At 39.2% G+C, this 15,115-nt stretch overlaps 1 protein-coding gene across 2 annotated transcripts in view; it reads right to left on the bottom strand.

The window, feature by feature from the left end:
* Jak1 (Janus kinase 1) overlaps nucleotides 1-15,115 on the bottom strand; it is a 130,265-nt gene that overhangs the window by 49,755 nt on the left and 65,395 nt on the right. For both annotated transcript variants that reach the window (XM_046450840.2, XM_046450839.2), the window contains exons 2-3: nucleotides 4,577-4,659; nucleotides 1,596-1,794 (exon numbers count right to left, since the gene is read on the bottom strand). In XM_046450840.2, coding sequence (XP_046306796.1) covers nucleotides 1,596-1,794; nucleotides 4,577-4,582 — 205 coding nt within the window. In that variant the 5' untranslated portion in view covers nucleotides 4,583-4,659. The remainder of the gene's footprint in view (nucleotides 1-1,595; nucleotides 1,795-4,576; nucleotides 4,660-15,115) is intronic.

A 15,115-nucleotide genomic window follows, 5' to 3' on the forward strand; every position in this document is an offset into this window, starting at 1 on the left:
CTGTAATATTCAGTATTTACATACTTTTAAAATTAATGTACTGTGGCAAAATTCCTTTGAGCCAATTACAGAAAAGACACCACTCATTCTCTACAGACAAGACTTAGGAACTGATAGATTAACTACAATCCAATAATTCTGCAAAAGTGATCCCTGCTTTAAAAAAAAAAAACAAAACTGAGTGAGGTTAATACTGAATGATTATTATAAAGCGCTTGGTTAAAGAATTGGCACTATAAGCAAACCTCTAGGGAAAGGAAGAGAAACAGACAAAAGCCTTTAGAAATGCTCTAGAAGCACTGACACACATCTAATAGTTCTGCTAACTACAAATACACTTAGAGCTGCTGTTCAAAGCTATTTACTTGTATACATACATTGCTGCTCAATCAAAATAACTTAAACATCCCACACCCTGTTTAGTTAGTGAGAGTCTACCACATTCATTCCTATAACAGAAACCTCTTCCATTCTACTGGCACTCTGGTATATAAAGCCCTTTAGGCACAAAGGCATGTAACAGGAAGAAAATGGGGTTTCTCAACAAGCTATATGACTAACATGGTAAGCAATTCTTAAATAACTACACTATCCTCACAAAGTTGCTCTGAGTACTAAAGATGGTATAAGTAAAACATGGATCAGACTGTCTGGGATCATAAAGTTACTTCATCATTATAATATAAGTCAATTAGATCGTCTATAAACAGCTTTATTGATATACAATTTACATACTATAAAGTATACCTGTTTTAGGTATATAACTCAATGAACTTTAGTGTGTTTACTAAGTTGTACAACCATTGCTACAATCTATGTGGATTATATCTCTAAGTTTCTGATTTCGTTTTGCTTTTCATTTAAAATTGGGAAGATAAAAATCTGCCAATGTCCCCACCTAAATTGGAAGGGTAATGAAAGTTTTGTCAGTCACTTTGGCTTCCCACCTTCAAAGGGTGATAGGTTAAGTAAGACAAGCCTCACTTTAAACACACACACCAAAAAAATAAAAATAAAATAAAACAGACTGTGCTGTTAACTGCCTCACTGTCCTTTTCACAGCTTGGCAACGTGACCAAGTCACAAAGCAACACTCAGCTTCTCACCTCATATACACAACACACAGGAGAGGGCAGGTCATGGTGCCAATCTCTGAAGGAAGAGTTTCCAAAAAATCTCTAACATATTGAGAGATGCTTCCAAAAAATCTCTAACATATTGAGAGATGCTACTTTTGAGATTGTACTTGAGGCTATGTGCTTTACATACCACCTTACCTGGTGCTGATGCTATTTTGATCAGTGATGTGGGGGCAATGAGAACTGAGTTAAGCATCATTCCTTGGTATTCTACAGCTCATCAGTGATAGAAGAGGAATGAGCCATCTTGCAGTAAAAAGTAAAACTCCCTAGATTAAAATCACTGGCCAAAGATCACATGTAAGAAAGTGGCAGAAGCAGAGGCAAGGCAGACCCCTGACTACCAGAGACCACATCTTCTGCTCAGCAAAGCTATAAAGGGCAGAGACCCTAGATCTGCTTCTGGGAGAGTGTGCTATTGTGACTCCAGAGCCCCAGGCAACTGCCAGTACTCACTGCATTCTTGCGCTGCCCTGATGCACAGCTCTTCTGCTGTGTACTCTCCACTGCCCAGCCGGAGGGGCTCCCTGTCTGGCAGATAGAAGGTCACTTCCACCCCTGGCTCAGGGGCCACCTGATTCACCTCCGCCTTCTTGGAGCTCCTCATTTTAGCACAGAAAGCCATGGCATTGCAGTCTTCTTTTATATTTAGATACTGTAGAAGGAGGAGAACAAGGTGTTGTGGTCATTCTATGTTTTACAAGTCCCTAAGGCAAAAGAGAGTGTTGTAAAGGTATGCAAGCAGTAATATTTAGTACTGTATAAGAACCTCTTCCTCCTTCCCTTCCTAAAAATCAGGCAGGTCAGAGCTTACAAGAGATGAAACCATGGAAATAATTATGCGTAGTAATAAACTACAGTCAGGCCGTATTGTCAAAAATCAGAATAATATTGACTTTAATTTACTTTGTCTATTCGCACATAAGTCATAGTTGAAAATTTTAGGCCTATTCTGGAACCAACAATGTTAAAAGAATGATGAGTAACTGTTAATATTGCTACTTTTGGAATCACAACTTTTGATTAGACCTATGGCAAGAATCATACTCTTAATTTTATGTCTATCTCTTACTAATCAGCAAGTTTGGTGAGGGCATATCACATGCCCCTTTGTGATAGTACACACAAAATGACTGCCACTGCATATTCATAAGTCACATGAAAAGAGATGAAAGTTAATGAATGGAGCCAGGTCCACAGTTTACCCATGGGCAGGCAAGCAGAATAGGAAGCAGGTCAAGCAGCATTTCATGGCAATGGGACAAGAACAGGAAGCTTTATTGTGGAAAAACTAGAACCTACTGGTGATAAGCTTGCATGTCAGCGGCTCCTATGAGCCCCCTCAAAAGGGAAGGCAACTAGGACCAAAGAACCAGCCTAAGCTACTCTGCTTGGAGTGAGGCCAAAGGAATGGAAGAGTAAGGGAAAGGCCTACACATTTTCTTCTCCTTGCCCCATCATCATTGCCTAAAAACTAATTTCCTTGTCCCTAGACTAATGCTTTCTTTCTTCTTGCCAAGCCAGCCTCACTAAACCCCCAAAGAAATGTCTTTAACACTTATCAGACTCCCTCATTTTCTCCCCATTAATCTACAGACCAGTTCCAAACTCTGAAACTGAGGGGTTCCATCTCCTCATTGGCCTCATCTCTTGTCACTCCGAGCTTCTTACTTCATGCTTAAAACCCACAAGGCTGCCAGCATTCTTGTGCCTCCCTCACCTGTGCTGCTTCTCACCCTCCTGCCTTACTCATGCTGATTCCTGTACAGATATACCTTCCCACCTACATCTTTCATGGCAGACATCAACCTTCTGTAGGACTTAGCCCAGATACCATCTCCTTCAGGAAGCCTTCACTGAACTACAGTCCTATATTTAAGGTATATACCCTCTGTCATGAGCTCCCAAACTCATCACATTTCTCTAACCACAATGAAATAGAACCATCTTATTCATGCATCTGTACCTTACTTACACATGCTGTAAGTTACCTGCCATTTATCTTTGTATCCCTTCTATGAAGCATAAATGCTTACATGTAATTGGTGCTTTTGGACTGACCTAAGGAAAAGGAAGCTCCCCAAACAGGAAAAGTCACATGGGGAAGACAACAGTCACAATCCTCTTTAACAAATTAATTTGCTTGATCTATTAGCTGCCCTAATAAATCAAGATGAGAGGTGAGATGCTTACAGGAGGACAGGAACTAAGTAGGCCTTGATGCTATAAAATAAGAGGCTTTCCATTTTAATTGCTTAATGTCCAAAATAAAGCTGAAAACCAGAAGCTTCCGGAAATCAAGTTTACCTCAAAGTTCAGATCAACAAGTATAACCAGCAGTTAAGCCCTAACTCTAACCCACATTGAAAAATTGACATGGAAAGCATAATAGTTAAAAACCTGCTTCATAATGTAAGGCAAACCTTTGTCCTGGAGATTCTTTGTAGACGTGACAGAGACAGAATTCAAAGAGAACACTGTACCCCTAACTCTAAGGAGATAAATAATCAGACAAGTATATATAATTACAGGTGCACAAGATATAGCACTGCTAGAAACATAAAAAATATATATATAGCAGACAATGTTCATTAGAAGAAGAAGTCTATCAAGAGCTGTTTAGGGCTGGGGATGTGGCTCAAGCGGTAGCACGCTCGCCTGGCATGCGTGTGGCCCGGGTTCGATCCTCAGCACCACATACCAACAAAGATGTTGTGTCCGCCAAAAACTGAAAAATAAATATTGAAATTCTCTCTCTCTCTCTTTTAAAAAAAAAAAAAAAAAGAATGCTTTAAAAAAAAAAAAAGAGCTGTTTAAAAGGATGACATACCAAGTGCGGTAGCACACCCTGTAATCCCAGAGACTTGGGAGGCTAAGGTAGGAGGATCATAAGTTCAAAGCAAGCATCAGGACCTTAGCAAGGTCCTAAGCAATTTGCTGAGACCTTGTTCTAAGTAAAGGCTGGGGATGTGGCTCAGTGGTTAAGTACCCCTGGACTGAATCTCCAGTACAAAATAAAATAAAATAATGATAACAAAAATAAAAGGATGACGTAAAGCTATGTGCCTCAACATTGAAAGATGTACACGGCACTCTGCAAAGTCAAAAAAGCATAACAGGTGCATTATGGCCCTTTGGGTTATGCATATGCATATTAAAATCTGGTACAACATATAATAATTTTTTAATGGTAGTGAGTATCTAGGATAGATTATAAGGAAACTTTAGCTTTTACTCTGTATTTCCTGTACTTTTATACTCCTGAGATTTCTTAAAAATCCATATACTTCCCATTGAGGATGAATAAAATGTTGATTTTTAAAAATTATGCATAACAGTATAGTTAGCCCTACAAGTTCAAGATCACAGTTTCATTATTCTTTTTAAAAGTCAGATGTTTTCCTTAAAATAAAACATTTCTCTCTCTCTCGACATACCTGCATTTATTCGGCTGTCCAATATCCCACAAAAAGCAGACTGGATTTTCTTCTCTACTTTCCAAAGCCCATTCAGAATTGAGCTAAAGACACAAATAAATAAAATAAAATAAATAAGTAAGTAAACAGGCTTAGAGGTAACTGGGCCTGAAAATAAGAGGTCATGTTCATCAAGAAACAGCCCAAACTTAAAGGGGCAGAAAAATGCACTTGGGAGGCAGAAGTGAAAACAAACAAAAGTTGATGAGGACATTAAAAGAACAGAGACACATCTTAGAGCATAAAACATCAACAAAGGCATTATTTTCATTGTTCCAATAAAGAAAGCCAGAGACTTCTGCTTCCTGGTGAAGTGCCCTGTCCAAAGTGAGTAAAGACTATGACTTTTCCATCAACAACCCATCTCCTGACGCTATAATATAACAGTTTAAGGCACCCAAAGATGTGCACTTTTATTTCCCATTTTCATTTCCTCTTGCAACCTCATATCACATAAACACAAGAGTTCTGAATTGTTTTAACTGCTTTCCTTGTTGCTTCTCACAAATTTAACAGTAGAATCAAGTTATTTTTACAAAGAAGGAACTACAAGTCTTAGAGATTCCAAACTGATTTCTAAGTTAATACAGATTACTGTCTTAATTAACACATCAGAATCCAGTATTAGGAAAAGCACAATCCCAGGCATTACAGGGCAGCAGAGATGGCAGGTTAAGGGAGATGAGGGGTAGGTCCCTGAGGTTGAGAGGGCAGAACTCTCACAGGGCCTTACAGGTGAGGTAGGAAGAACACATATGAAAACTCAAACACAACTCAACAGTGAGTCAGGATGTCATCCTGTGCCTCTTGCTAATGGTAACTAATGCTGGGCAGGGCTAGCTGGGCAAGGCTTGCTGTAGTGGGTGAGACTCTAGCAAAAGTAATAACAATAGGTCAGGCAGTAGGTTCAAATGTGGGTTTTGATGTCATGACTTTGATTTAGTTATTTTGATATGAACAATTTTAACAAGGTTCATAGAACAAATCGTTACATCTCCAGCTTTTTGAAAGTTAATACAATTAATTGCTTTAATGTAAACAGACACCTTGTCCTGTATCAAAACAGCATTAGAAATTAGCTGAATACCAATGCTTTGCTTTAGCACAGAAGCTGCGCTTCAAATGCCATATTTAGAAGAGTCTTCCATTCAACAAGTATTTTTGTGCAAGTCAGAAACTGGTCTAGAAGAGAAGGCCACAACAAAGAAAAAGAACAATATAATTCCTGCCCCCAAGGAGCTTACAGTCTACAGGAAAAATGCAATCAGAGAAGCATCGACAGAGGTCATTTCAAACAGCTAAAATGCTATGAAGGAAAAACAGAGAGCATACAATGGGGGGGGGGCGCGGTATGATCAAGGGTGGGCTCAGAAGGCCGTAATACAGAGCTGAACTATGGTGGATGTCTGGGGAAGTGGGGAACAAAGTCAATGGGGAGAAAACAGTCTGGGTTTTGGAAAGGATCAGCATGTGCAAAGGCCCTCTAGAAGGAAAGAGCCCTCTGCAGCTAGTCCCTCTGGCTGCATGACTGGGGAAACTTTCTACAATCCCTCTATGCCTGGGCACAGGCATCACTCACACTCAGCGGGTTTCCAGGGCCTCTCTGCTCCAGATTCCCCACAGCACACCTCTGCTACAGCCACAGAGGGACAAAATGGACCCGGGAACTCACTGTCCTGCACCATGAAGTAATTTGTCCCAAGCCAGGAAAGGGACAAAGACCCAGAGCCCCTTAGGGCAGGAAGGGTTGGACAAGTATCCCAGACCTGGGCTCCTCACAGAAGGGCCACCATATAAACCTTTTCAGAATGTTTAAAGCTTTTTAAGATTAACCATCAGACCACATGTTACTTAACTTTAGGAGCCACAAGTTTCTCTGGGCCTCACATAAGAGTCAAGTGTCAGACTAAAACCATGAAAATTCTTCTAGAACTAAAATTCTATGAAAACCTGCTATCAAAGAGACTTTGGTTTTTCCCATCATTCCTTCTCTATTACAAACAACACTATATTAAAATCACATTGTACTTAATCTTCAAACTAACCTCTAATATTATTGGGCAGGACAATAAAATGGCCTAAATTTGTGGTGCTTAGCCTTAAACTCTTTTGAGAAAATGAAATTCTTATACATTATACCGTTTTTATGCTGCTTTAATAATAACAAAATCCCTGCTCTCAAGTGAATTGACAGACTATTAATAAAAATAAATAAATAAAAACCACCCACATAGCACTTAAAATGTTAGGCATTACTCTAAGCACTTTAAACATCAAACTACTGATTCACTTTATAAGACATGACAACACTGTGCTCAATCAGGATGGCAAGTGCTTTTTAGGGATATAACATTTGTGTAATATCTTCTTCCAAGTAGCATTTCTTTAAAAATATACAATGCTATCTAGCTGATTACTTTTAGAGCAAGTAGAAAAGGAGCAAGATCAATTTATAAACACTTTTTAGATCATTCCAGGAAATCAATTTAAGCTTCTTATTATAAGCTAAAAACAAAATTTTAATGCTAGAAACAAATCAGCAGGAATCACAAAATATCCTTTTAAGAAAGAACATGACTCATTGGGTTCAATTTCCAACTCAAATGAATACAACATAGCTTAGAAAATGGGAAGAATAAAGAGGAGCAATCAAAACTTTTTTATGAAAGCAGTGAATCCTTTACCTTATAAAATTCATGGATTTGAAAGGAAGTATTTTTCTTTTGGTAATAGAGGATTACCCTTGTGTTTTAATTTGTAGCTGCTGCTTTATATGCAACAAAATCAAGAGAAATTTTGCACATTCCTCAAATTTCTTTAATTTATCATATTCTTATGTAAGAGACAAGTGCAACTAATATTTTCTGAATGAGGGAAAGTACAAGAAACAAAACAATTCTGTGAGTGGGAATAGAACTTAGCTGCAATAAATGGGATATTACAAATATTTTCTAAGATGCAAATTCCAGAAATCTGTCACACAATACTGAAACTCTTAATTTTCAAGAACATCTTTTGAAATACTGATATCTGTGCAAGCAAAGGGCAATTGATTGGATAGTTTAAAGAGAGAGAAATAAAAACAGACCATTTTAATATTCACAAATAGAACCATCAGAATGTGACTCTTTTGGCCAAAAACCATGATCAGATTTATACGTAAAAATCAACTAGGTGACAGTTTAAGTCAATGACAAGAATCAAAAACATATATCATAGATAATTGATTATTTTCACTAAAAATACCATCTCACCTATAATGAGTTATTTTATGTAAGTCTTCAAGAAATCAAAGACTTTGACTTCTGAAATAAAAATACAAATAAAATATTGATGAACTAAACTTAGGAAAATGTGTGATTTTGAAAATGTCCTGAAAGTGGCTGCTTAAGTATCTTAAGAAGCTTTAAGCTTGTAGACATTTTTAGAAGGCTTTCAGAAGCAGTCAACAATCTTAAGGTTGGTGAGCCTCAGTTTCCCCACCCATTCACCTGAGGAAACATCCCGCCAAAGGGTTGGTCTAAGGATCAAAAAGATCTTTCAAAGTTTTCATCAGAGGTGGGCGCAGTGGTGCATGCCTGTAATCCCAGAAACTAGGGAGGCCAAGGCAAGAGTTTCTCAAGTTCAAGGCCAGCCTCAGCAACTTAGCAAGGCCCTAACCAACTTAGCAAGGCCCTAGCCAACTTAGCAAGGCCCTAAGCAAATTAGCAAGACCCTGTCTTAAAATAAAAAATAAAAAGGGCTAGGGATGCAGCTCAGTGATTGAGCCCTGGGCTCAATCCCTGGTATCCACCCCCCAACCAAAAAAAAAAAGTCTTCATTAAGTACTTATCACAATACCTTTTCAAAAGCAACATTTTTCAGAAGAAGCTATGGATATAAAAGTGCTCAGAAAGGCAGAGTGCTAATGTGGGCTGTAACCTGCTTGGAAGAGCAAGAGAATAAACAGGGATTCTCAGCAGAAGCAGAAGTCTCATTTCCTGATTTTCAGATGGCACTATAGAGTGGTTTGGGAGCATGGGCTGGAATCCTACTGACCTGGGTTTTAATTCTGGCTCCTGCTAGTTATAATCTTAAGGCAAGTTACTTACCATCCCCAAACTCAATGTTCTCAGTGTAAGCAGGGAGATAAAGATAGAATTTATCTCGTAGGGCTGTCAAGAGTTAAATGGTTAACACATATAAAGTGCCCAACAGAGTGTAGCATTCAGGAAACAAATATTTTGACCATAATTTCTATTAAACTGATTACAACTTGATGGAATACAGTTCCAGTCAAGGAGAGGGAACCCTGATATGTACAAACAAGTTCAGCATCTTATGCTTAGAGCATAAAAAGCATGAGAGGCTTTAAGTGTACAAGTGACCGATTCCTAAGTACTTGCTCTTTCCATAAGGGGGAAAACTGTTTTAAAATGGCCTCCATCTCCAATACTACTTTCTATGGCATTTTACTACTTTTCATAGTCTAACATCCATCTAGAAAACTAATGTCAGGGGCTGGGATGTGGCTCAAGCGGTAGCGCAGTCGCCTGGCATCCATGCGGCCCGGGTTCGATCCTCAGCACCACATACAAACAAAGATGTTGTGTCCGCCAATAACTAAAAAATAAATATTAAAATTCTCTGTCTCTCTCTCTCCCTCTTTCACTCTCTCTTTAAAAAAAAAAAAGAAAAAGAAAAGAAAACTAATGTCAGTCCAAAACACCCTTCCCTCCAGCTACTAAAAAAAAAAAAAAATCCTTAAAAATGTCACTAACGTGCCCCAAACTTGTCTGCATTCCAGCTTACAACCAATGCACTGCCATGCACCACTGCTGCAGCAATGGGGAGAAACTTCTGGTGACTTCTAGCACAGGCCCACCCTGTGTGGGCATGGAAACTTCTTATAGCCCAGCACACACACCATACCAGGGAAAATGTCTTTGTTTCTCTTTCAGCCAAATCACAGTGGCTTCACACCCCTGGAGCCACAGAAATGACTTGTATGTACTGCTCCTGAAATGCCCATTACTTGGCTGAGACCTTGGATAATGGTTCTGATGAAAGCATTGCAAGATACTGTAAAGCTGATGGATTCCAGCCAAAAGGATGACATAATATAAATACAAAATCTCCTAGTTTTTCCTGTCAGCAAGTCAGAATTACGGCTTTTCTATATGCCACTCCTGCCATACAGAATAACTCACTTCAAACTATAGTAGCAATTCCAGGAATACCCAGAATCGTAAATGCTGCTTCATTTACAATAAACTTCTAGGGACGATCAAACAATCAATGCCAACTCAATAGTTCAGAGCTCTATGTTCTGCTCCCAACAAGCCCACTTTAGTTGAGAGGAGGTTTCTGATCAAAGTAAATATAGTACTTTGCTTAATTAAAGTCAATAAGTGTCTCTAAAAGCTACATTGTATCAAGATACTTTGCTGAGTATTCTTTTTCTTTTTTCTTCTTTGAAACTAATCACTACTAATACATCTAAAATGTTATTAAAGAGCATAGAATATAAGTTTTAGTGAAGCTATTCACATGTCCTTCCCAGAAGTAAAAAACATGGAGGCAGAAGTGGCTACTCAATAAGAGAAGTGGAGAGAATGGCTTATCTTGACAATATATGCTTTTTAAAATTTTTTTTAGTTGCAGATGAATACAATACATTCATTCATTCATTCATTCATCCATCCATTCATTTATTTATTTATTTATATGCAGTGCTAAGGATCCAACCCAGTGCCTCACACATGCCAGGCAAGCACTCTACCACTGAGCCACAACCCCAGCCCCCAGTATATGCTTTTTAATCACTCATTTCTAAAATACATATGAAGCACCTGGGCCACTGCAATAAAACCTTGATTTTTTTTTTTTTTTGGTGTGTGTGTGTGTGTGTGTGTGTTGCTGGGGATCGAACCCAGGGCCTTGTGCAGGCAAGGCAAGCACTCTGCCAACTGAGCTATATCCCTAGCCCCTATACAGCACTTCTATGAGTTGAAAAGGTTAAAACTGATCTAATGGACATAAGCTTTTGATTTTAGTTTAAGAGTTTGGGGAAATCACAAGACCACATTCAAGTCTCACAGTCCCTTTCACAGCTGAGAAGACTTGGATTCCCATGGTCAACTGGGAAAGTGGCAAGACCAAGTCTGGAACTTGCTTGCTGCCCTTTCCATTTCCCACATTGCCCTGGGCAAGGCTCAGGGCTTCAGGAAATCTAAAGATGTAACATAAATATGTGTTAACACCAGGCAAGGCTAACACATACACAGGTACCTCAAGTCAGAGGATGTGGAAGGATTTCCAGGACAGAGATGGCAAAAACTGTGGGAGTCAAGAAGGCAAGGGGGTGATGGTTTGGTCTGTGACATTATCTGGGAGAGTGAACCTGCTCCTGGCTTGAAGAAATGGAGAAGATACAAAAGACAGAAAGGAAGGTTGCAGCTCTTCAAGGAAAGGACCAAAAGGAAGGGAGATCAAGAGGGCGTAAGTACAGGAAAGAATATGCAGACCAGGAGGGATCATGTAGGAAAATAGCAGAAAGAATGCAAAGTGAAGGAGGGTGCAAATGAGGACAGTCTATATGCCAGTTTCTTCCTGTAGGCAGTAAGATAAACTGCCAATCAGAAAGAGGCCCAGGTTCCATCCTAGCTCTGCCAAGACTTGCCCAATCTAGAGCAAGTTTCTTATGCAGGATTTGAGCTCAGACTGCTTAACAAAAAAGTATTAGATGATCTCTGGGTTTCCTTACAGCCCAGAAACAGAAGCCTAAGCCTGGAGTCATCCTAACCTGGGTTCAGATCTCTAACACTGTGTGTGCTGTCTCTCCTTCTGGAGATGGCTCACATTCTCCCTTGAATGTGTATTCTGTGATTAACCCTAAAGGTGACTCTCTTGAGATTACCCCCTACCTTGAATATGTATCTAGTTTCCTAAAGAAACCTGTCTGTGAAGGGTGGGGGAACACTTACTGTGTGACAACATTAGGCAAGTTTCTTCACCTGAGACTCTGTTTCCAATGTAAAATGGTAAAAGTATGTATTTCATAGGTTGTTGTGATGATTCAAGATTTCCCCAAACTCTTAAACTAAAATATGTCCATTAGATCAGTTTTCTGTGAGTACACTCAAGGTTTTTAAAACCCTTTAGATTAAAAAAGAAGAAGAAAGAAAACAAATCAACCCTAGCGTACAAATGTTTGAAACCACATTATGCTGCACTCTAACATAATTTTTCATTAATTTGAACTTCCAAAATGTCTTGATGCAAAGACATAAAATCTATTACAAAAGTACCATCTGACAAAGCTTGAAGGTAACCATTATTTATTTATTTATTTATTTATTTATTTATTTTAGAAATTGATGTTTATTTTCCATAACCTTATTTCCATCTTGCTTATTAATAAGTGTCTGCAGAACAGCTCAAGACCACTCAGTGGTTGTTCCTACCCACTCAGTGGCCTGAGCAGTGGGAGCTGAGGACCAGTCTTCAGTGGCTGGCTGGGCACTCCAGTCTTCAGTAGGGGTAACCATAATTTAAAGAAAAAATCCAGTATCCCCCAAGTTTTTGCAACTTGTGCTAATTTATTTGTGTCTACACATATTCACCTATTCCCTCTCTTAAGGCTACATAGGAATCTCTGTTTAGGCAGAAATCCGTCTAACATGGTTCCTGTGACTCAAATCACTCAGGTTCTTGGAAAAAAATCAGAAATTAACTCTGCTTACCTTGAGGTAAAAGTGAGTATAAGAGAAAGACAGGACCCAAGAATGGCCTGCTGAGAACACCACTGCTAGCACCATCACCACTGGTCACCAACTCTCACCACAACTGGACTCCTAATTCTATGGCTACCAGGAATGACCTCAAGTCTCTCCCATGAATGTGCACTATTCCCTCCAGACTCAAAGTCTTGGAAAGGAGGGATCCAACAGGCCAAACCCAGTTCTTCCCTAGTCAGACATCCACAGCTCCTTCAACTGAAACTCAAAAAAGAAAGGGGGTTCAGGTGCTAGTCAACATCCCAACTGGAAAAGGTCCCTTCTGATCTATATCCCAAAGAAATTATGCTATTACCTCAAAATATAAATGAAATTGTGTGATAAGAGTTAAAGAGGAAATCTCAAGAGATATGTTTCCTTATAATCCTCCTCAGCCAAGAAAGTACAACCTATTTCTATGGTTAGCTTTGAAACGACATCACCAGCAATGGCTTCACTCATTGTTTTTGTTTTGTGGCTCTGGTTATTGAGCCCATGACCATGCCAGGCAAGTTCCATGGAACTACACTCCAAACACTAAGGCTTCACTCTCAAACTGCACACTCTAAGCAAAGCAGAGCTCTGCAAGATGAGTACTGTACTCAGCCTGTACAAGGCAGCAGCATCAGGGTAGAGCCAGAGCAGCTGGTCAGCACTTCTCCTCCAGAATCACAGAGCCTCCTCTCATTCTCCTTTCATTACCGGCAGCTTCCTCAGCACCCACCAAGAATCCAAGAGGGGCTAGGCATCACAACCTGATATCCCAGGACTCCATGCTGACAGCTACACTTTAATATACAGCCTTTAAGTTTTTTTGGACCATGATTCACAGTAAGAAATATATTTTAGAGTATGTGTGTGTGTGTGTGTGTGTGACATATAAGTTTCACAAAAAGATACTTATCATTACTATTGCAATTCACTGTTTTCTTCTATTTAATATGTTTAAATGCTAAAGAAGACTCAAAATAGATTTCACAGCCCACTGATAAATAATAGATCACAGTTTGGAAACCACTGGTTTTATTAAGAGACTCAACAAAATTACCAATAAAATTTACCTTATTTTCACTGTTTTTATTCAATGCATATACCTTCCCCAGATGAACATTAAACAGTGAGATGTATTTCATCTGGAATTCCTTTGGTTACCAGCAGATCATTCCTCTTTTTTCACAATGTGTAGCTTAAGAGGTTTCACTCCAAAGGCCTAGACTGAATTCTGCCATACAATGGCACTCTCACAGGCTTCATTTCATAATGCAATTTCTCCTCTCAAAGTTTTTCAGTTGGTTACCTCCTAGATCCATATAATGATGCCATAGATATCTAGAACAAGAAGAAACTATACGAATAAAATATGAAAGACCCACATTTTAAATTCTGCCAATAATTACTATTCTTACACACACGATTAATTCCCAGTCCCCAGTTTCCACCTACATGAGAACATCTCTCAGTGATCCTTCACAGAACATAAAGAATTTAAAAGTCAATCTGCTTATTTTGCATCTATGCAAAATTTTCAATGTGGTTCACAGAAATAACCATTGCAGGGAAGAGTTCAGTGTATGACCATCACTGGAAACTTAGGGGTGGGATCTATTCCAAGTCTTAGATTTAGATGGTAGGTGTATCAAGAATTAGGCTACCAATCAATCAAAAGGGGTGATAAGAGGCAGTTATTCTTAAACACAAATATTCACCTTCCACTCTGCAAATAAGAAAGCAAAGCCTCAATGAGACACTTTTACATCCTGGAAATGAAGTCCCAAGCAGGTCCACAGCATGTCTATATTTATAATCCTTTTATCAAATGGTCCTTTCTAACAAACAACAATGGAATTTAGCCAAACTGGCATCTGTTTCATTCCTTGCACCAAACTACGACTAGTCATCTTTTATTCCACTTAATTTTTCTGGTTTTGGGGTTTTTTTTCCTTTTTTTTTTTTTTGGGGGGGGGGGAGGTGGCAAGGGGAGGAGATGGTACAGACCCAAATCATGAAGCTTCTCTCTCCTTTCTAGGGAACAAAGTGTAGGAAGAGGAAGAAAGGATAACTTGCTAAGACTACTTAATTAGTGGGGACAAACACAGTAGAATGTAAATGACTAAGCCAAATGCAACAACTAGGAAAATAACTGATACTGACTAGGAACAAATTAGTTAAGTAAAACAAACAAACTAACTCATTGTGTAAAGCCTGCTCAGCACAGCTTAATGGGAAACAAAGAATGCAACAGCCAGGTAGATGGCCCACACCTTCGATCCCAACAGCTTGGGAGGCTGAGGCTGAGGCAGGAGGATCATGGGTTCAAAGCCAGCCTCAGCAACTGTGAGGTGCTAAGCAACTCAGTCAGACCCTGTCTCTAAAATACAAAATGGGGCTGGGGATGTGGCTCAGTGGTTGTGTGCCCCTGAGTTGAATCCCCAGTAGCCAAAAAATAAAAATAACATTAAAGAATGAAAGAAAAGACACACAACAAAGAGGAGGTAATACCCCCAGAATGTAGCAAGGTGATCATATGTGACTCACTGCCAAACACAGAAGACATAAAGCAAAGGAGTGTGTGCAGAGAATGGAGTAAGAGTAGGCGGTGGTGCAATTAGTTTAATCCAGAAGACTTCAAGGAAAACCAGCATGGTGAAGTTAAATATTCAAGTGAAGAATAACTTTGGCTCTGCTACTCAGCAGTTGGGTTCAAAAACCTTTCACTCTCTGTTACTGTTTTCTCATCTGCAAA

Source organism: Marmota monax, unplaced genomic scaffold (assembly GCF_021218885.2).
Source record: "Marmota monax isolate L192 unplaced genomic scaffold, Marmota_monax_Labrador192_F-V1.1 WCK01_AAM20220418_F8-fsc00023, whole genome shotgun sequence".
NCBI lineage: Eukaryota > Metazoa > Chordata > Mammalia > Rodentia > Sciuridae > Marmota > Marmota monax.